Below are 21,219 nucleotides of genomic sequence, written 5' to 3' on the forward strand. Positions count from 1 at the left end.
GTATATAGAGATTCTTTTTTTTTTTTGCAACTGCATAGTTACTCCAATTGTCTATTCATAAACATTGGGTTGTTTCTGCTATTACCGTGGTGCCACAAAGAATCCTTTAGTTCACGTGTCGCTTCACACTTTGGTCATTATGCTTCTGGGATAAGTTCCTAGAAGATGTGAGTCCCAGGTCAAAGGTTACAATTTTGCTAGATGTCGTTAGATTTCCCGGCTTAGCGTATGGATCATTTAGCATTCTCACCAGCGGTGCACCGGGGGGCCCTTTCTCCACCGTCTCACCAACAGATTAGGTTGTCATAGCTTTGGGTTTTACCAGTTTGACGTGTAAGGAACAGTATTTGTGTCTCTTCCGAGGGAGTGTGAGCGGCTTTTCAATTACTCAGAAACATAATTCCAAGCGAACTAAAGATTTAAATGTAAAATAGAAACTGTAAAAGTATTTGCAAAAACAGGCTTTTCATGTATTGGTCGTGAACGTGTCAGTTGGTATAGCTCTCGAGAGGGCAGTTGGACGGTAATTACCAACATTAGAGATGCACCTGCCCTTTGATCCAGCAGGCTTACTTTTAGGACTTAATGCTACATGAATAATCAAAGTCATATAAAAGGATGTAGATTATAGAATTATTTAAATAGCAGAAGCTTGGAAATAATGTAACTGTACCTTTTCTGGTACAGTTAAATAGCTAGTTGAATAGCTAACAGTATCTCCGTAAGTTGAAATACTATGAAACTATTAAAATGAATAAGGTAGCTTAATAGGCACTGATGTGAATGATCACAAAAATACATAAAAAGATAAAGGTGCAGGAACTGTATGTATAGTGTCCTCTGTGCTGCTGCTTTCTTTAATCTTTTAATGTACATAGAATAATTCGGACAGGGTGTATTAGAAACGTGCTTACCGAGATAGGAGGAAAACTAACTTTTGAATATATACTTGTTGGAATTTGTAATGTGCTGCAAGTATTACCTCTCCTGGTTTCAAAAACATTTTAAGTATGGATCACTGTTAAGTAAAAAGTAAAATTCCCAGGTCCTGGCTATCCCAGTCTCCATCTCATAGTCCCGATTGTTAATATTCCTATCGTCCATACACACACAGATAATACAGACTTGCGGAGCTGTTTTATGCAAGTGGGATCATCACATATGTGCTTTTTGCATGCTTTTTGTCATTATATATTGCATGCGTTGTGTGTCATATAAACTCTCTTTAATGGCCTTTTTAAAATGTGCAGAAAAACAGGTGTCAAAAGCGTAACCATTCCATGGAACCACCACCCAGGCCAAGTTAATAAATCATTTTCAACGTCCCCGAGCCCCTCTCATACCCACTCTCAGTCACTACTCCTTCCCTCTCTTCTTTCCTGATTATTAGCACCACATATAGTTGTCCCTGTTTCTGAACCTCATATCAATGGGAACAGAATATGCTTTCTTTTATGTGTGGGTTCCTTCACTCAGCATTTTACTTGTGAGATTCATCTGTGCTGTTGCAGGTAACAGAGGGTCTTTCATTTTCGTTGTGTATTCTCTTAAACTGTAGGATATATCGCAACTTAACCATTCTACCACTGGACGTTTGGGTTTCCAGTTTGGAGCCACTATGCGTAATGCTGCTCTAGACATTCTTGTATTAGTCTTTTGGTGCACATATATCAAGTACGTGTATGTTCGGTCTTAGCAATTTGACCAATTGTAGAAAGTGATGTTTCAGTTAATACTCCTACCACAGCAGGGGAGCTTTTGTTCCTGGGGTTACACATCCTCACTGACACCTGCTGTTGCCAGTCTCTTTAATGACCCATTTCAGTGGGTGTGAAGTAGCATTTCATTGTAGTTTTAATTTGCATTTTCCTGATTACTAATGAGTTAAAAGTATGAGTTCATTGGCCATTTGTACATCCTTTTCTATGAAGTGCCTGTGCAAGTTTCTTGACTTTTCTATTAGGTTCTATATCTTTTCTTTACTGACGTATACAAGTTCTTTATATGTTCTAGATGCAAGCTTTCTGAATGATATATGTTGCTGTAAGTAAGCGTCCCCCATTTCGTTCTCTTTCAGTCATTTCACTTGCGGTTAGTGTCTTTTCTGTGCTGTTAAGGAAATCCATGCCTGCCGAGGGCCGTGATGATCCTCTCCAATACTCCTTTCTAGGAACTTCATTATTTTTCCTTTCACATTTGGATCCTCACCTGAAAAACTTTGTTTTACATGGTGTGAGGTCAAGATCAGTCTTAATATTTTTCCATGTAATATCCGTTTGATTCTGTAACATTCACCGAAAGAATGGGTCACCCTTTCCCTATTGCTCACAGTATCGGCTTTGTTGCATGTCGGTCCCTCCCTGCTTCCAACCTGCAGATAAGGGGGGAGACACGATGAGATCCCGGAGACCTGAAAGGACCAGCCAGGGGACTCGAGGCCTAACAGCGCAAGAGTGGTGCTGAGAGGGCACCCTTTGTATTTATTGAGCACATACGTGTTCACAACATTAGAATCCTGTGGGGGGGACTTACTAGACAGTCATTAACCAACTGGAAACTGCATCCTCAGCAGGCTCCGGTCTCCTGGGCCACGATGTCTCACATGGTATTGAAACAATAGCAAAGGCAATTAGGGCACAGAAACTGTCTTGGTCTTGTTTGTTCTGTTCTTGATCACTTATCAGGAATTACAGGAAAAATAACCAAGTCATATATGATTATACGTTTGATTTCTATGCTTGATTTCTATAGTAATCCCACAGTTGCAATTGAAATGCCCACGTGTACGCGGATCCACTTCTAGATTCTGACCTGTTCCGCTGCTCTGTTTTTCTGCCTGTGCCCATCTTTTTCTCTTCCCTATGCTGTACAGTCTTTATGTTTTGATATCTAGTAGAATAAGTCACCCAACGCTGTCATTTCTCTCATTCCTCTTCTGAAGGCTCTTGCATCAGACCCTGTGCATTTCTACATAAATTTAGAATCAATGTGTCAGTTTCTACCAAAACCAAAACAAAAAGCACTTGCTGAGCTATTGATTGGGATTGCCTTTAATCTAACAGTTATTTTGGAGAGAATCGATATTTGTACAGTATTTAATCTTAAAATCCATGAGCACCGTACATTCTTCACTTATTTACATCATCAACTTCTCTGTGTAGTGGTTTTTTGTATCTTTTATTAAATTTTTCCTAGATGTATGTTTTTGATGCTGTTATAAATAGTACATTGAAAATTTGTTGCTGATGTTAGAAATGCAACTGATTTTTGTGTTCAGAAAACTTGCTAAACTCTGAACATTTATCTGTATATTCTTCCGGATTTTTATATGTATGTCATGTCTGCAATCATGACACTTTTTCTCCTTTCTTCCAGTCCTTTTATTGTTTTTTTATGCGTTACTGCACTTGGCTAAGATCTCCAGTACAATGTTGAACAGAAGTGATAGCAAACATCTTTGCCTTGTTTTTCCCAATCTCAGAGGGAGCACTTTCCAGTTTTCTATTGCATGTGACATTTGAATATAGACATTCTTTGTAGATACCTTTATTGGATTAAGGGAGTTCCGTTTCCAAAGTCATATTGTCAAGTACCAACTTTAGGAGCCATTCTCTTATGTTTTTCTGTTTCTTTAATTTCTGTTCTCATAGGTACTATTTCCTTCTCCCTTTCTTCATGTTTGAGGTGCTAGGATGCCTTTGTGGCTTTAAGTGTGGATTCTTAGATCACTCGGTTTCAGCCTCTTCTCTTTTCTCATGTATGTTTTGAAGGTTACTGTGAATTCAACTTTAGCTTCATCCCACTAGTTTTGAAATAGAAGGATTTTTCATTTTCATGCAGTTAAAAATATTTTCTAATTGCCATTGTGATTTCTTCTTTGACTCATGGGTTACTTAGAAGTACGCTGCTTAACTTTTAAATGGTTGGGAATTCTCTAGTTATCTTTTAATTACGGGCTTTTAGCTTAATTCTGCTGGGTCACATGGTGTCTTCATCAGTCCTTGAAATGTTCTGCATTTGCTTGATGCCCCAGCACATGTGCAGTTTTGGTAAGTGCTCCACCTTCACTTGAAGGGAAACTTTACTGAGAAGTGCTGCCTTGTGGTTTCTCTTGCTTGGAACTTACTGTGTGGCTTGATGACTTTGATGGTTTTGAGAAGCTCTCAGCCATTATCTTTTATACTGTTCTGCCCTGTTTTCTCACGTCTCTCTAGTAACTATTCTAGGACATGTTAGACGTCTTCACGGCGTCCTATGTGTGTCTCTGCGTGTTTCCCACCATCTGTCTCCCAACCATCAGTTCTTCAGTTTTCCAGTTCACTAATCTCAGTTAGTCAATTTTATATCTACCATTTCTGCCTGGAATCTCCATACTGTCATTTAAATCACAGTAACTCGTCCCTCTAAAGTCTTGACCACTCCAGTATTTGAATCTTCTGTGCTCTGTCCACCTGCTTAGTGGTCAAATCTTATCTTACATGCCTGATTTTATGTGTTGTTTATCTGTCAGACAGTGAAAAACACAAAACAAAGTGGCACTAACTTGATGCTCTGGGTGGTGGTGTCTTTCTCCAGAGAGGTTTCCCTTTTCCCTCTGGCAGGCAGCCAGGGAGGGAGCAGATTCCTCTGCCTACTTGGGACTGACACGGATTCTGAGTTGTCCGTTCTCCGGGGGCTGGTTTATTTCTGATTGCCTCCTGTCTTCTCGTGTAGCCTGTGTGATCCCAACCGAGGTTTTGTTAGGACCCCTCCACTTTGGAAAGCTCTGAGTCCGTTATTTGTGTCTTCAACCCTGTGAGGCTGGGGACAGCTGCTCGCAGCCTCCGCACTGCAGCTTTCCCTTGTGGAAACGGCAAGTCACCTGGGGGAAATGCAGACGTGGAGGCAGGCTCGTCTCTGGGCTTCTCTTCTCTGTCTTGTCCCCACCGCGTCTCACGGCGTTAGAGCTCTTCCGTGCCGCCGTGCCTCCAAACAGATGCGCTCCTCATCGTCTTCAGCATTTGCTGCGTGCCCTCAGCAGGTGGTGGGTCTAGAACACTGTACGAGGCCTTTGCCACATTTAGTTGTAAAGTTCCCATTACCGGTGGAGCCTGTGACCTAAGGCAAGACGTACACTCACTGGCACTGACAGTTGTCGGATATTCTGTTGTGAGTAGTTAGCAGCCCCCTATAGGTGTGTGATGTTTGAAAATGTAAGTTCTCAGAAGCAGGTGTCAGGAAGCAGAGACTATACGTGAACCTTCTTTACCCGGTGCCTCATTGGAAGAACGGGCGGTGAATACTGAATGCAGTGCGGTCAGCCCAGGTGGCAGCCCTCATGTTTGGAGTGAGTGGTAGCATAGCTACTAGACTTGATTTAATTTTTCCAGAGGAACACTAGTAAATACCCAAATCCTAGCTGAGCAAATTAGAAGTTCTAGCTTTGCCATGCCATTACCAGCATTAAACTGGGACTGATTATGTAAATTAGTACCAGCATTAAACTGGGACTGATTATGTAACAGAACGTGAGAAGTCCTCTGACCTCTGTGTGTGTGGCATTGGTGTCTCCGTTTGTCTTAACAGGACCTACTGTTTTCCAAAGCAGAAATATTTGCAATGGCCTTAAATTGCCAAACCTCCAGCTTGCATTTCTAACCTTTTATCCCTTTATATACACCCATAATTAAGGCAAACCAGAATGCCTCCTAAGAGCACCTAATACTGATACTTTCCTGCTTCCTTACCTTTCCTTGTTCTGTTCTCTGTCCGGAATGACGTGCGCGTCCCACTGCAAGCCTATATAAAGTTTGCCTTTCTTCAAGTGTGGTTGTCTTTTTTAAGCCAAATCATGAAGGACCATCTCAAGTGCCCCCTTCATCCCCCGATTCCTCTAACTGAACTCCGCATGGTGGCTTCTTGGCTCCTGGGCACAGACCTTCTTTATCTTTCATTGCTGTCATCATTTCGTGCTCTGCCCTGTCTCTTTTCCAGATTGTCAATTTCTTGACGATGGAACCGTCATACTTGTCTTGAGATTCTTTGTGGAGTCTGAAGGTATAGTGTCCTTATGAAGTAGGAACTCGGCAAATAAAAACGGGACGCCAGTGCTGAGCTACCTGCCCGAGACACAGGCTGCTTCTGGGAGTTGCCTTGCTGCGTGCTCCTTGCCCGCTCTCCCCGACACGGTCGTGATATTCACATGGAATTGCGAGACTCCGTTTTTACATGGTACAGACATGAATTCATCAGTTTAATGGAAAAGACGTGCCTTTTAATGTTGCTTATGGTTTTGTTTTTGTTTCGGGGTGTTTCGGTTTCCTATTTTATTTATGGTTTATGGAAACATTAGTATGGTTGAAAATTCAAATGGCACAAAGGGTGTACAGTAAAGTCTCTTTCCCATGGGACAATATTTTTAGAGAGAAAGGTTCTTAGTTTTATGGAACAGTCTGTCAGCTTTCTGTCTTCTCTCTCTCGTACAGTCCCTCCCTACCCAACCTTATCTAACTGCTTGTCTGTTTCGTTATAGTCCTTTGTTTGTTACACTTCTAAATGTAAATCTTTTATCACGTCTGTGTGGTGAGAGAAAGCACTTTTCCCCTAAGTGTTGAACTGGATTCTCCTCAACCCTGGCTGGTCACGGATAGATGGCTGTAGGGATAATTATCATGTGACAGTAAATGTCATAGATGTTGCAAAAGTCACAAGCATCACAATAGCGTATTTTTTAATTTTAATAAAATAAAACTGACAATTCAATGGAAGCAAGACTAACCTAGCTTCCTGGCTTGTCTTCACGGGAACAGTCTCTGAGTGTCCCTTTACCCTTTCCGTGGACGAGTACAGAGTGGCCTTGTGTGCGTCAGAGCCCGCTCCCCGCCGTCGCTGAGTATGACGCTCCACTCTTCAGGACATGCAGAAAGGACGCTCATTCCTCTGCCGTTTATTAGCATTCCATTACTTTTTCCGACTTCATTCCCCATAGTTAATACTGGCAATTGACTCACTTTCCAGAAGCTCCTCTTCACAAAGAAGTGTTTTTGAGTCACGTGGAAAGGAGACTTTATCTACAGTGATGGATTAGAGCCACAGAATTATGTTGACGGTCAGCCCCTAAGTTATTACATAGTGTCAGTCACGTGACTTGTGTTTGGCTTTTAGTTCTGGAAGAGGAGAGGTCCCAGCTCGTCACCCTCCTCCGGTCCCTCCTCGTTCCGCCTGCAGACAGCAGAGAGGTCACCAAGGAAAATGAGGTAACCAGTGATTTGCCGTGTGGACTAATGAGAGGGCAGGAAAGGAGGGGAATTCACTCGGCTCTTAGGCCATCTGAGACTCCGACTTGGAGAATCAAAGCGGTTCACATCTGAAGGGCGGCGATGGTGCCGCCCTGAATCGCTCTGTCTCTTGCAGTCATCACACAGTGACCACACCGGCCTCTGCTCCCCGTCATGCTGCAGCGGGAGGGAATGGGATGTAAGGGGAAGGGCTGCACAGGACAGAGTGACCAGAGTGACTGATGGGAGTGGGCGGCAGGCTTCACATTCTAGACCCCAGCTGACCCTCCAGGTGTCCGACTAGAATGCCGCTTTCTTAGAGATAGAGGTGTGACTGGAACTCTCGGAAATTTGCCAGGTTGGACGTAAGGTTCTGGAGATTGTTTTGTGCTTGTGTTAAGACGAAGGTGTTTCTGTGGCTTCCCTGAACTGCCTCCCTTCATTTCTTTAGGCATTTTCTTTGATTTATTTTATATGTTGTCTTGACACACTGGGATCTTAGTCATGGTTGTTCTCGACGTTGGCCAGTCGGTAGTTAGGAGGGTGTAAGAAGTTATCCAGTACTTACTTGGGCCTCTTCCTCCGACAGAGGAGAGGAGCTTTCTCCTCATTCCGGCTCCTCAGCTCCCTCCATAGGAGACAAGCAGTCCCAGGGAGAACAGGGTAAGTTGATGAACGCATGGCATGTGTTGGTGGTAGTGTGTATGGAGGGCGCATGGGCCATGACCCACTGGACACATGTACTGAGCCTTGATTTGTGTGGGGCCTGGTAGTTACAGAGAGAGACGTTCCTGTCCTTTGGGCTTCCTGTTCTGGTCAGGGAAGGTGGCCCAGACTCGTAGAGCATGACCCAGGCCACCTGGGGGGTTCGGGGTAAGGTAAGCCTAGGTGGGGGAACCTGAGCAGTCCAGGCAATTTCTGTCCAGTCAGCAACCGTGTGCACACATTTGGAGCAATTCCCACCTCATGTCGTCTTGACTGTCAGAAATAATCTTGCGGACACCATCCAAGAGCCCAAACCATGGAAGATAGAATCCCAGAGACACCTAGTGACAGTTCAGTGTTACAAACTAGGCTGGCTAGACAAACCTCTCCATTTCTGGAAGAGAGGAGGAAGGAAGGAAGTCGGGTCCTTTATTTGCAGGCACAACCACACCTGGGAAGCAGAACTGGGATTCTCCACCTACGCCCAGCAGCTCCCGGCTCCGCAGACGCAGGTTTCCCCTGGTGCCCTCCAGGCGAGGGATCCCGCTGATCTTGGTATGGCCTGTCCAGCCGCCCCTGCCCACCCCAGCCTGGCTCCCCTGCGTCTCGGGAACGGAAGGGTGGGCACACGTTTCTTTCACTGCCTTCTGACCGGCTCGGCTTCTCCTTCTTCTCCTGGTAGCCTCCAGCTCCCGTGCTCTGCGGCCCGATCACACGCGAAGAGTATTACCGGGAGGAGCAAGCTCAGTCGGAGAAGTGGCTGAAGTGGATCTTCCAGGGTGAGGGTGGTGAGGAACATGGGTTAACTTCACACTCCCGAGACGGTTCCCTTTGGTTCCCTTTTGGTCTTTCTCCTCTGAGAAATCCACCTCTTGGGTTCTCAGTGGGCTCCGAGCACAGTGAGCCCTGAGACTGAGAGGAAGCATTTGTGCACGAGTTCCCCCGAGTCCCCAAGCCTCCCCGTGCTCTGCGAGGCCCCCAGAAAGAATTCCCCTGCCAGGGAGGACAAGCGTTTGTCTTTCTTCCTTAGAAACTGCATCGAACTCGGAGGGTGGGGACCCACCTGCCACCCCACCTTCTCCTCCGAATGTCACCCTGCCCGCTGCTGAGACTGCTGCTCCCGCAGCCTCCCTCCCAGCCGCAGTGACTGACGTGCTGCTGAGGCACTTGGAGCAGTTGGCAGACTTCCTGTGCCTACCATCTTGCCCAGGTGAGCGGGAGGGCTTTCTGGGCAGCACACAGTGCCATCAGCCTCTGCTCAGGTGAACGCAGCATTCCAGTCGGTCACTGAAACGGCTGAACCTGCTCTGGCTTGGCACACCTGAGCTGGTGTAGGCCTGGCGGCTTCAGAACCCTCTCATCAGGCGCAGATTGTAGGGAGGGGCCTGCCGCCCTTAAAGCTGGAGAAGGCAGCCTGGTTTTGGGAGTCAGACGGCTGTTGGCTTGCAGCCCCATTCCTTAGCTGCTCTGAGCCGTGCTTGGGTTCAGAGGATTGGATTTTCCTTAGTGTCCACACATGGAACCCCTGCTAGGCCAAGGTTTATCCCCTGCTGTCTGCCTTATGATCTGTGAAGGGTAGAAATAAAGAGCCCTTCCTTGATGTTGAGGAATGAATACTTGAAGAACCTGTGGTAGAGATGAGTCGGATTTGCTGACTCCTGAATCCCTGGCACAGCAAGGCTTCTAGAGCACCAATACCGTCACATTTCAGATACCAGAATTCACGTTTTCTGTTCTTCCTAGAGTCTGCTGCAGTGGCACTGTTGGGGAGGAGGCATTGTGTATTCCCTCCATTCTTGTTCCCGCCGTGACAAAGAATTGAAGGGCAGAGACACAGTAGTGAGCAGAGGAAAAGTTTTATTTAAAGTTACTTAGAGAAAAAGTGCAGGCGACCTCAGAGAGAGAGGAGCACCCTGACAGTTTTGGGGATCCCCATTTCAGGATTCTTCAGGAATGTGACTAAGGGCTTGGGGTGCAGACCTGTTAGGTGGGCCTTGAATACTTAGAACTAACTTAACACAAGGGACTTCCTGCTCTGATTTCTCCCTGGGAGCCCGGCGTTTCTTGGTCTGGGAGCAGATCAAGGCTGCCTGCCCGGCCCCGAAGGTGGGCTGAGTTGTCTGTTTGCTAAAGAGTAAGTGAAGCATCTTCTTAACTTCCTGGGTATTAAGACCCAATCTTATTTTGAAGATGGAATCCTTCCTGCCTGTTGCTATGTTGTTTATGCTGGGCTTGCTTGCCATTATTCATTGTGCAGATTGCAAACTACTTGATTAGGGCCAAAGGAGAAAAAAAACAGCAGATAGGTAAAGTTAAAAACATAAGCTGAGCCTGTCTGATTAACACAATAAAGCCACGGGCTCTGCTGAGGTGCCCTCCTTTCTCTGGGGAATATTCAAACATTCCAGGCCAAGTTGCTCATGGCTTTTTGAGCTTTAACTGATTAACTCTAGGTCTTTTTTATTGGGCTTTTTCCTGGCCTTATTCTCTTTCCATCCCACTCATATCTATTTTCCTGCCTAACAGGGTGCGTTCCCTTCCCCTCTGGGTACAAGAAAGATGTGACCTCACTGGCAGTCATGCGCCGCCGAGGTTTGCAGATAGGCAGCAGAGCTCAGAGAGGAGCTGTTTCTGGCAGGATTTTTCCCAAACCACAGGAAAGCCAGGTAAAAATACCTTCCCGGGCCTCCTGCCTCCCAAGGAACTCAGCCTGGGAAGTCCTGTTGAAGCACCCAGGGTTCTGCGGGCCTGGCCCTCCACAGCTTAGGGCACACAGAGAAGCAGTCTCTGGTAGTAACTGCCCTGATGAGGTCTTTTTCCATTGGTGCAGGATCAAGATCCCTGGGAGCCCGACAGAAAACGCAGGCGTATAGCATAGATAACCACGTCGGCAGGAAGTAGCCTACGCCCCATGCCCCCACCCCAGACCCCTCACCCAGAGGCACCGTGTTCCTGCAGGAGCGCCCACAGGAGCCATCTCATTCACTCCCCACCACAACCCCGTGCAATGCCCCTGTTCTTCCCAAGGAAGGGAAGCTCCAAGAGGCAGAGAGATGGCACCACGACGGAGAGGCACGTCCACCTGTCTCCAGCACCTGCCCCACTCTGCAAAGACCACCCATCCGGGAGGCTGAGGGCTGGGAGCCAGTTCTAGGCCCCCCACTGCCTGGCTGCCCGACTTGAGTTTCGTCCTACAGTCAGGCCAAATCCACCCTGAGAGCAACTGCTCCCAGACCCTTCCTGCCCACCGAGCCCCTCTCCTCCTGGTGCCCACCTCCTAAGAGTGGGGAGAGGGTGTGCGAGCGGGAGGACCCGGGGTGTTGTGGTTTAAAATCACAGCTCTGGAGTCCCCGCTGCGAGGATGAGAGCCCGGGCTCTGCTGCTTCCTGGCCACAGACGTCGGGGCCATCCCCTCTGCTGGTCCAGCTTCAGTGTAGTGGAGGTTCAACGGGAATAATGTGCACTACTGGGCATTAAGTGAAACAACGTATGTAAAAACTTAGGGCGGCAAACCCTCAGTGAATGGTCGCTGTCACCATCATCAGAATAAATATCGTCATTATTATTATTATTCCCATTGCACCAAATGACAACAGAGGCTTGGCCCCTGTTATCCTTGTTTTCTGTCAGAGAAGCGTGAGATGAGAGAACAGGAAGCTCCAACAAGGACAAAGAAAGACCCTGTGTGTTGGCCGGTGAGCCAGGGTTTGTGAAAGGTGGGGTGGCTGGGCAGAGGGGGTCATTGGCTAGAAACTGGACCTAGCGGGTCAGTGGAGCAGCTCAGTGATCCCTTCTCATCGGGGGGAATGAGGAGCTCCCTCTCAGTCGCGGCATAGCTGAGCCCCTCTAACCGTCACTTGGGGCCAGGGAACCAGGGGTCACTCACCGCCATGACCAGCTCGAATGGGTACTCGTGGACGCGGACAGGAGGCTGGTACTTCTGCACCATGTCCTTGCAGGAGCGCCCACAGGAGCCACTCAGGCACAGTGAGCACAGAGCCCGGGTGACAGGTGACTGGAGAGGCAGAAGCGAGAACCCTGCCCGCTGCTCCCCATGCAAGGGGCAGGACCAGCCCCTCTTGGCCCCACCCACGCATCTCCCCACCTCTCAAAGTGATGCGACTGGTCTGATCCCCACATGACTCCAGGCCAGACCCCAAACACCTGCCCTGTTCATTACCAACCGCCCCAGACCACACTCACCCCTCCAAGAGCAATCAGCACCCCGGAACTTTCCTTGGTGCCCACCCCTTCACACTGAGGCCCTCAAAGCACTGCCCACTGCCACTTCATGAAACACACATTCGCAATTCTCACACTCCTACACTTCACCACCCACGCACCCTACAGCTCACCACAGGCGTCCTGACCCTACGGTCCCCCCAAGTATCATTGCACCCGCCCTCCCATGTGCCTCCAAGACATCCTGACATACACACACTGTCTTCGCCACATTTAACACGCGCCCTATCTCACACGCATGCACACCCATGCACGACTCTCCTCCCACGCGGGACTGCCCTTGCACACACAGGCGACTTTGTACACACACGGAGCTCCCTGGGGAATGCACGTACCCAACTCCAAGCACACACAAATTCTCTGTTGTGCACAGACGTATTCGCACACACACTGATGTGCACACGCACACACACACACACGTACACACACAGAGGCACGCACAGGCCCCCTCAGCCCGGCTCACCCTTACCCTCAGAGTCTCCGGGATAACAGCCCCGGGGCAGTGCAGAGCTCAGTCCGCCGGGGCCTCGGCGGCCGCCTGCCTCAAAGCACAGTGCCGACCGCAGCTTCGGACCCTGGGGAGTCCGGTCCTGCGCACTCTGGGGCCCGGCCTGCCAAGGAGGGGCCAGCGAGGCGGGAGCTAGCCCCGCCGGGACACAGCGCTCCAGGCCCCGGGACAGAGGACATCCCGGCCTGGAGCCGCCCATGGCCTGGCCCTGCCCACGCCTCTCTGCCACTGGCCCCGCCCAGGTTGACCTGTCCCTGACAGGACCCTTCCCACCCCGGCCCCGCCCAGCCTTAGCCCCGCTGTCCCAGATTGGTCACGCCCATGTGAGCCACGCCCCGTACTGGTCTTTCCCCGAAAACTACCAGCCTCGGAAGACCTCCCCCCAAGGACCCCCTCCCAGTCTCGTTCTGCTTCCAGGCGGACCCTTGCCACGCCCGTCCCCGCCCCCCTAGTAGAGTTTACCTTCGGCCCCTTCCCTTACTCGGATCTGAGCCCCGCGCTCACTGCTGGCCACCGCCCAGGGCCCTCCTGGCCCGCCCGAAGCCCCGCCCACCCACGGCTGTCTCCGGGTCCGCACGTACGGAGCTCCTACCAGGTGCCGGGCGTTCCAGGCACAGGGCAGTCCTTAGTGAACAAAACAGGCAAAATCCTTGCTCGCGTGTTGTTTTCATTCTGGAGGGCAGACAGACGTCAAATAAATACGGCACATACATAGTAAATGAGATGGTAAAAAACATCAAGGAGAAAAATATAGGCAGTGAAGCGTTTCATGAAGCCAGGGGTGTGAGGGTACAATTTAAAACAGGATGGATGGGGGGCCTCCCTGGGAGGGTGACACTTGACATCATCCTCATTTTAGCTCACATCCAAAGCCTTCTAACCCTCCCAGGATCCCCAGGGACCAAGCCTCTCTCCCAGGCCCTCCCTTCCCATTCCCCATGTGTTCCTTCCGCCTGGGGCAGCCAGGAAGCTGGCTCTGAGCAGCCTCACCATTGTGTATGCATTCATTCGACTTTTACGGAGCACCTACTATGTGTCAGAACTGCGGGACATCACCCATTCTCCAGGGGGAATCAGCCAGACAGAAACGCCTGCCCTTGCGTGGCCTGCAGTCCTGGGCAGGAAGAGGGTGTCCAGGGAGACAGAGCGCCCCATGAGGAAATGCAGCGTTGCATCTTGTGATAACGGCCTCGTTTGTGTCCTTCCTAGCGGGTGCACATCCCTTAATCATTTGTATTCGTTCACTGTATTTATTTGTGGGTCATTGAGGGTCTCTTCCGGGAGACTGTGAGCTCCGAGAGGGCAGGGACCATGTCTGTGTAATTCATCTGCCCCCGGGTGCGCAGGAGTTGACTGGGGAGCTGGCACACAGTAGGTGCTCAGTGCGTTTTCTTGATTAAGATGACCAGGGATGGAAATGGAGCGCAAAGTTCCCATCCCTGCCACAAGGTGGCAGCAAATGACAGCCCCTGACTCCTGCGTCGCCCCTAGAAGAGGAAGGCGAGAGACGGGCTCCAGGGATGTTTCGCTGTACCCCGGGGTGGTCAAGGAAACTCGCAAGCCTCTCCTGAGCATCGGTGCAGGGCGCGAGGAGGGCGCGAACACTCAGCTCTTGTTGCAGCACGGAAGGCCTTAAACCGGCACAGAGTGACCGCAGGACAGGATGTTCACGCCTGGAAGGACGGGGCGGAGCGTCCAGCTCCCGGGGCCGCCCTCAGCGGACTGCAGGGTAACGGGAAGGCTCCCGAGTACCGCTCCGAGGGGCCCAGGAGCCCGCCCGTTAAACACGCTGCCCAAATGGTTCTATAGGTGGACAGGTCTGACTGCGGGCCGGCGCATGTGAGGGGTTCTCCCAAGCGCCTGGGGGTCCCAGAAGGCTTCAGAGAGCAGCCTTCCTGGGTAACCGTGCCCCCACGTGTGTGTCCTCCGCCACAGAAGGTGACAGCGTGGGGAGCAGGAAAGGGCGTCGGAGATGCAGCGAGCGGCGCACCGAAGAGCCTGGAGGAGAGGGGAGAAGCCCGGAGGCTGCGGGGAGGCGCCGGGTTTCCTGGACACCAGCAGCGTCTCCCCTGCCCCCAGCCGGTGAGGACGTGACCCTGGGTGGGGGCGGAAGGGTGTGACAGCCGGGTGGGTGCAGGGTGCCCGGAGTAGAAAATGCGGCCCAGAGGGAAGGGAGAACCTAGCTCCCTCTCCCTCCAGCCCAAGGGAAGCCAACTGAAAGCCCCGCCTACCACGTGTTACCTATTATGAGCGCTGCACTTACCAAGTATTCTTGCCTTTTATTGAGCACTTATTCGGCACATGCTGCACCTGGCACTGTTCTAAGGCTTTACTAACATTCACACATGTCAGCCTCAAAAACAACCCCTGTGGTGATGAAAATGTTTTGGAATTTCAGAGAGCTGGCATTCGCACAACAGTGTGAATGCGCTAAACAACAGTGGATTGTACACATTAAATAATAATTAATTTTACATTATATGACTTTCACCTAAATCAAAACAGAGCAACGTTTAAGATCAAAGCTATTTTAATCCTCATTTTAGAGATAAGGTGACTAAGGCACAGACAGGTTGAGTAACTTCCCCAAGGTCACACAGCTGGTGAGGAATTCAAACCCAGGGCTCTGGTTCTCCAGTGCTTCTTGCCCCAGGGCTGCAGTGAAGTACCCAGAAGATGTGCCTTCTTAGTCTGAACTGCAGATACCCAGGCATCCTGGCCTTAGACTGAGAAGGTTCCAGAAAGACTCAGCCTCTATCTGCTGCCTCCTCCTTGCCCTGCAGGAATGACCAGGCCAAAGCTGCCTTCTGGGGAGGAGGTTTTGGAAAACCCCAGAAACCACCCCTCAGCTCTGAATATCTCCACCACGGATCGGCCACTGCCACGGGAAACTCAACCAGTAGTAATGCATCTATTGGAGTAAAACACTGGGCCCAACGCACATGCCTCCGGAAGGCGACCTGCCGGGAAGTGTCCTCAGTGGGGTGGCTCAGACACCAAGAGCAGGTGGGGTGAAGGGCGGGTAGGAGTGAGAGGGTCCAGGCTCCAGACCCTTGTGGGGACACAAGGCCTTGATCTGGGCCCCAAAACACAGAAAGGCCCTGGGCGTGCTGAAGCTGGAGTGGGGCATTGCTTTTCATCGTGGTGAAACACAGCACAAAAGTTCCCATTTTAAGTGTACACTTCAGTGGCTTTTAGGACATTCATAAGGTGATGCGACCATCACCACTCACTGTCTAGTTCCTGGGCATGTTCATCACTGCAGCAGGGAAGCCATCCGTATCAAGCAGTCACCCTCATTCTCCTCCTCCCAGCCTGCACCGCATCTCAGGTGCCCACGGGCTGCGTCTAAGTCCCTTCTTCCTCCTCCTCAGAGGCCGCCTGGATTGGGGAACCTCAAGGGCCATAAGGGTCATAGGCAGGACAGCTGTGTACAGGGGTGCCCAGCTCCATGCGGTGGTCCTCATCATTGGGCACATTTGATCGAACAGGAGTCTGGGGAAGCCAGACCTCGGGGGCTGCCCGGCTGGGCCCTGCCCACCTCGACCCCCAACCCCCTCAAGTCCCATCCCATCCACACGTGGTCCAGGAGTCCACCTGGTGCTGCGTGTGGAGTCAGGGTCCAAGGTGCAGGCCACCTGCGCCCCAGGAGCTGTCAGTGAGGGGGGAGCACAGCCGAGGCACGTGGGGGCCTCCGCTGGCGCTTGGACGGGGCCGCGGGGCAGAGCGGTACGTCAGGTCAGCCGCCGTGAGCCTGGCCCTGCTTCCCTCAGTGTCTGTGGCTGCAGTGTCCCCTCCGGGAAGATGGGGGTAATGTGGACAGTCTTCAGGCTTAAAAAGGAAGGGAACGCTGACACGTGCTATGACATGCGTGAACTTTGAAGGCATCATGCTCAGTAAAAGAAGCCCGGCCTCAAAGGACAAGCACTGTGTGAGTCCCCTTGTGTGAGGTCCCCAGCGTTGTCCCATTCAGAGACAGAAGGGGAGCGGGAGCGGCTGCCAGAGGCAGGGGAAGAGGGGGTGGGGAGTGAGGGTTTCACGGGGCCAGAGTTTCAGGTTTGCAAGATGAGAAGGTTGTGCGGGGGGATGAGGGGGGGGTTGCCCAACAGTGTGAATGTATTTAAGGCCACTGAGCTGTACACTAAAAAATGGTTAAGATGGTAAGTTTTATGTTCTGTATATTGGACTATGATAATAAGAGACTCATAATGAATAAATCGGTAGGGTTAAATAGTGCCCGCTTGGAGGGTGGGGCCATCCCCCACGGGACTCTGTCAAGAGGGTGGCATTTGAGATGGGGCAGTGTAGGAAAGTGACGACTCTGTTCTGCTTTTGTGTCAAGGTATTGATGTACAGTCTTATGAAGGTTTCACATAAGCAACATTGTGGCTACTACCTTCACCCATCCTATCAAGTCCCCCTCACACCCCTTTGCAGTCACTGTCCATCAGCCTAGTAAGATGCTAGAGTCGCTCCTTGTCTTCTCTCCTACACGCCTTCCCCGTGACCTACCTATGTTGGGAATGCTCATTATAATGCCCCTTAATCCCCTTCCTGCCCCCACCCCCTTCCTTTTGGTAACCGCTAGTCCCTTCTTGGACTCTGTGAGTCTGCTGCTATTCTGTTCCTTCAGTTTTGCTTCGTTGTTATCCTCCCCAAGTGAGGGAAATCATTTGGAGCTTGTCTTTCTCTGACTGGCTTATTTCACTGAGCATAATACTCTCTGGCTCCATCCACGTTGATAACTCTGTCTTATTAAACATAATTTTGGTGCCGTGCAACCCACCCATTTACACTACTGAAGTTAGTGGGGTCTCTTCTAGCTGCCACGTGGCGGTGCGCTCCTCACCACCATCAAGTTCTAGAACATCTTCATCACTGCAGAACGAAACCCTGTAACCATCAGGCGGCTCTCTCATTCCCAGCCGCTCGCCGACTGGCTTTCTGTGTCTCCGGGTTTACCTATTCCGGACGCTCCATATAAATGGAATCAGACGCTATGCAGCCTTCTGCGTCCGGCTTCTTTCACTGAGCATCGTGTTTCCATGGTTTGTTCACGTTCAGCAGGTGCCAGACCCCATTCCTTCTTATGGCTGAACGGTTTGCACCCACAGCGCTTCAGACTCCAGGTGGGTGGGGGTTTTTCATCACCGATGACCAATTCTCCAGCGCTCAGGACACCAGCTGGGGGTCCTACAGCTCAACTCGGTCCGGACACTAACTCCTGGAGTTAGTGCGCAGCCACAGACACAGAGTCAGGGTATCACGTAAGGATCTCTGCCTGGGGCTGCGTCAGCATCCACACGCCCCCCCACCATCTGGGTAACCCTAACCTAGGAAAAGTGCCCAGGGGGCGTGTGTGTGGGCCCACTTCCAGGGGACTGGCAGAGGAGGGGGCAGAGGGTGGAAGGAGACACCCGTTCCTCCCCCCACCCCACCCCCCGCCCTTTCTGCATCCATGACCTTCCTCAGACTCCAGGTCACCTTGATGGCAGCACAGAGTCCTGCTGGGGGCAGGAAGTGTCGTGTGTTAATTTTCTGCTGCTGTCAGCAAATTACCACACGTTTGGTGAGTTAAAAAACAACAAAAAGTTTATTATCCTACTTTTCTACAGATGAGAAATCTGCAATCATTCTCACTGGGCTAAAGCCAAGGAGTCAGCAGGGTCAGCGCCTTCGGGAGTCCCGTAGAGAGACTGTCCTTGCCCTCTGCAGCTTCCGGGGCCTGCCCTCCTTGGCTGGTGGTCCCTCACCGTCAGCGGACCGCACCCCTCCTGTCTGCGCGGTGGGTGGCTGCATGGCCTCCTTCTCAGTGTCCCTGGGCCCCGCATCTCCCCCTCCTCTCTTATTAGGACACCGTCACTGAATCCCGGGCCCACCTTAAACCCAAGAGGACCCCATCTTCAGATCCTTAACTGAATTACATCGGTAAAGACCCTTTTCCCAAATAAGGTCACATTCCCAGGCTCCAGGGATTTAGGATTTGCACTTATTTTAGGGGGCCACTATCAGCCCCGTGCAGGGCCAGTGTGTGCCTGCTCCCTGAGTTGGTCTGCCTCCCGTGGTGCGCTCTCCCCCTCCAGAGGCCCCACCCCTACACCCCGACTCTCTGGGGTCCCATCCAAAAGCCAAGGCCTTGCACTCAAGCTCTGTGCTGGGAGACCTGGGTCAGGGCAGCCCTGGCCTGGGATCCTCTAGGTGGGAAGGAGGATGAGGCCCCACTGCCTCTCAGCAGATGAGCCGTGACGCCAGCCCCCCGTCCAGTCCTGTCCTCTGGAGCTGCCAGGAGCGGTGCAGGGGGAGAGGCTGAGACGCCGCAGTCAGTGCCTCCGGGAGAGATGAAGGAGCCGCGCACGCCAACATAAAGAGGTCTGCTCAGGGCATGATTCTGCCCCCGAGGCGGGGCTCAGACCTAGCAGCTGGGGGCGGGCTTGGGGTGACCACAGGCAGTACATCCTAAGCTTGACTCCGTCAACTGCGTGACCCCAGAGGACACTGCAGCCCAGTCCCGGGCCCCGGCAGCTGCCTCTGCCTTGGGGGGAGGCCGGGAGGCCAGGCCCCTCCTCCGTGCCTGAGCCCAGACTGGCTCTTTGGAGCAGCCCAGTGCGATAGCCACCGACCACACGTGGCTGTTTAAATTACAATGAATTACAGGGACGTGAATATATCATACTTTATATAAATAATCGTAAGTAAAACATAGACCATAAAATTAAAAACACGGTTGCACGTTCTAAGTGCACAGTAGCCACATGCGGCCTGCACCTCCCTATACACAGAATATTCCCATCGGTGAAGCCCCACTGGAGGCGGCTGCTCAGAGTCGCCCCCAGACCAGCACAGCTGCCCCTGTCGGGGGAACAGGGTGGAATGGGCGAGGGCAGGGTGCGCAGGGACGCCAGGGCCCCGAAGAGGGGGTGTCTGTCCAGAGCCGACTGGTGCTGACTCGTCAGTCCCCGAGGCCTAGGCCCAGTGCGGGGACTAAGCCCGAGCCAGCGACCAGAGAATGGCCCAGGAAGGCAGCCCGTGGGGCCTTGGCCGCCCGGGTCCCTGGCAGGAATGTCTGACCTCAGCAGACAGAGTGGGCAAAGGGCCCGGGCAGGCCCAGACCCAGGCAGGCAGGCAGGAGGGCAGACACCAAGACACAGGGGCAGCGCTCTTTGAGATCCCAAGGGGCAAACAGACAACCCTAATGGCGGACACTTCCTCTCTCGCTGACTGCACCCCGGGCTTCCTTCCTTGTGAGGCCCACGGACCTGCCACGTTCCTGACCCCTGTCCACCCTTCTGGACTGTGGCCCTTTCATCATGTATCAGCCACTCCCCCCACTGAAGTGCATTTAGGTTCTTTCATTTCTTTAGAAATGTGGTTGACTGTTTTTCTGATCCTTTGCCTTCCCAGACTGGGGATATGTGGGCTGTGGCTCCCTAGCTGTTGTGTCCCCAGCGCTGGGCGCAGAGTAGATGCTTGATGAATTGATGGGTGAATGTGTGGGAGGCACTGTGGGGGCAAGAGGTCAAGATCCTTCCCTGGCAGCGGTGGAGAGCCTCATTCCCAAGCAAATGCCGGTGCCGCACAGGAGGAAGTGTGAGGGGTCCCCCGCCCCTTCCTGCCAGGACTCTGACCACCCTCAGCCTCGGGTCTAACCCTTCCCACAGTGTCCCTGGGCCTCCGTGACTCCGTCTGCCTGGGGTGCTCCTTTGAGGGCCACATGGGACAGGTGCCATCAATCCACCCACAGGTGGCCTCAAAGTTACACCATCACCCCCACCCCGGGGCCTCTGCAGCAAGCTGCCCCAGGGCAGAAACCTCTGTTGTACTGGACCGTGTGTCCTCAATTCCAGGAACAGGACTCGTCGCTATAGTAGGTGCTTAATTAACATCTGATGAACAGAACCTTTTTCTCCACCAGCGTTCTGACTCAGGACCTGCTACCTCTCTCTGGTCCTCCTTTGGGGGCCTTCCCTGCCGCCGTCAACGTGCACTGACCCTCCCATTCACTGTCATCCCTTCTTCATTCAACAAAGATACTGAGCGCCTACCCTATGCCAGGCACCCCACTAAATGGTGGCAGAGGTGGGGATAAGGGCCCTGGCTCAGATTGTAGGGTTTAAATCCTGAGTCCCCTCCTGACCACCTTGAGCTGCCATTTACCATCTCGGAGCTTCAGTTTCCACATCTGAGAAATGGCCAGGGACGGTGCCAGTTTGTCATCCTTGTTGTGGCAACGGGCGTAGGGTGCTTATGTCAATCCCATCATACCATAAAGATGGTATGCTTTAAATATATGCAATTTATTGTATGTCCTTCACACCTCAATAAATCTGGAAAAGATGGTGCCAACTCCCCAAGCCCATCACTTAACACAGGGCCTGGCACATAGTAAATGTTCAACCAAAGTTATTATTGTTTGTCATTATTGCATGTCTTACTTCACTGATTCCTTTTAAGACCCTATGTAGCACGTTCCAGAGTGTCCCCATTTCCCAGGTAGAGAAACAGGTTCAG

The 21,219-nt window shown here is 51.5% G+C and overlaps 1 protein-coding gene and 1 long non-coding RNA gene across 13 annotated transcripts in view; both read left to right on the forward strand.

Moving 5' to 3' along the window:
* Window positions 1-11,532, forward strand: part of LOC140843946 (nuclear envelope pore membrane protein POM 121-like) — a 33,114-nt gene extending 21,582 nt beyond the window's left edge. For 6 of the 10 annotated variants that reach the window (XM_073214523.1, XM_073214514.1, XM_073214518.1 and 3 more), the window contains 7 exons: window positions 7,144-7,235; window positions 7,846-7,919; window positions 8,401-8,516; window positions 8,644-8,749; window positions 8,992-9,171; window positions 10,488-10,627; window positions 10,792-11,532. In XM_073214523.1, coding sequence (XP_073070624.1) covers window positions 7,144-7,235; window positions 7,846-7,919; window positions 8,401-8,516; window positions 8,644-8,749; window positions 8,992-9,171; window positions 10,488-10,627; window positions 10,792-10,839 — 756 coding nt within the window. In that variant the 3' untranslated portion in view covers window positions 10,840-11,532. The other 4 variants (XM_073214517.1, XM_073214520.1, XM_073214521.1 and 1 more) reach the window with 4 other exon arrangements.
* A 1,594-nt stretch (window positions 11,533-13,126) lies between these two features.
* LOC140843949 (uncharacterized) lies at window positions 13,127-21,110 on the forward strand. 3 transcript variants are annotated; one of them, XR_012121890.1, is made up of 3 exons: window positions 13,127-14,793; window positions 15,495-18,639; window positions 18,944-19,080. It is a non-coding gene; the product is annotated as an uncharacterized lncRNA (long non-coding RNA). The 3 variants fall into 3 exon arrangements; XR_012121891.1 differs by having other exon boundaries at window positions 18,947-19,078; XR_012121889.1 differs by adding an exon at window positions 20,624-21,110 and having other exon boundaries at window positions 13,136-14,793; window positions 15,495-19,080.
* Window positions 21,111-21,219: the final 109 nt, after the last annotated feature.

The sequence above is a fragment of the Manis javanica genome, chromosome 10 (genome assembly GCF_040802235.1).
Source record: "Manis javanica isolate MJ-LG chromosome 10, MJ_LKY, whole genome shotgun sequence".
Taxonomy (NCBI): Eukaryota; Metazoa; Chordata; class Mammalia; order Pholidota; family Manidae; genus Manis; species Manis javanica.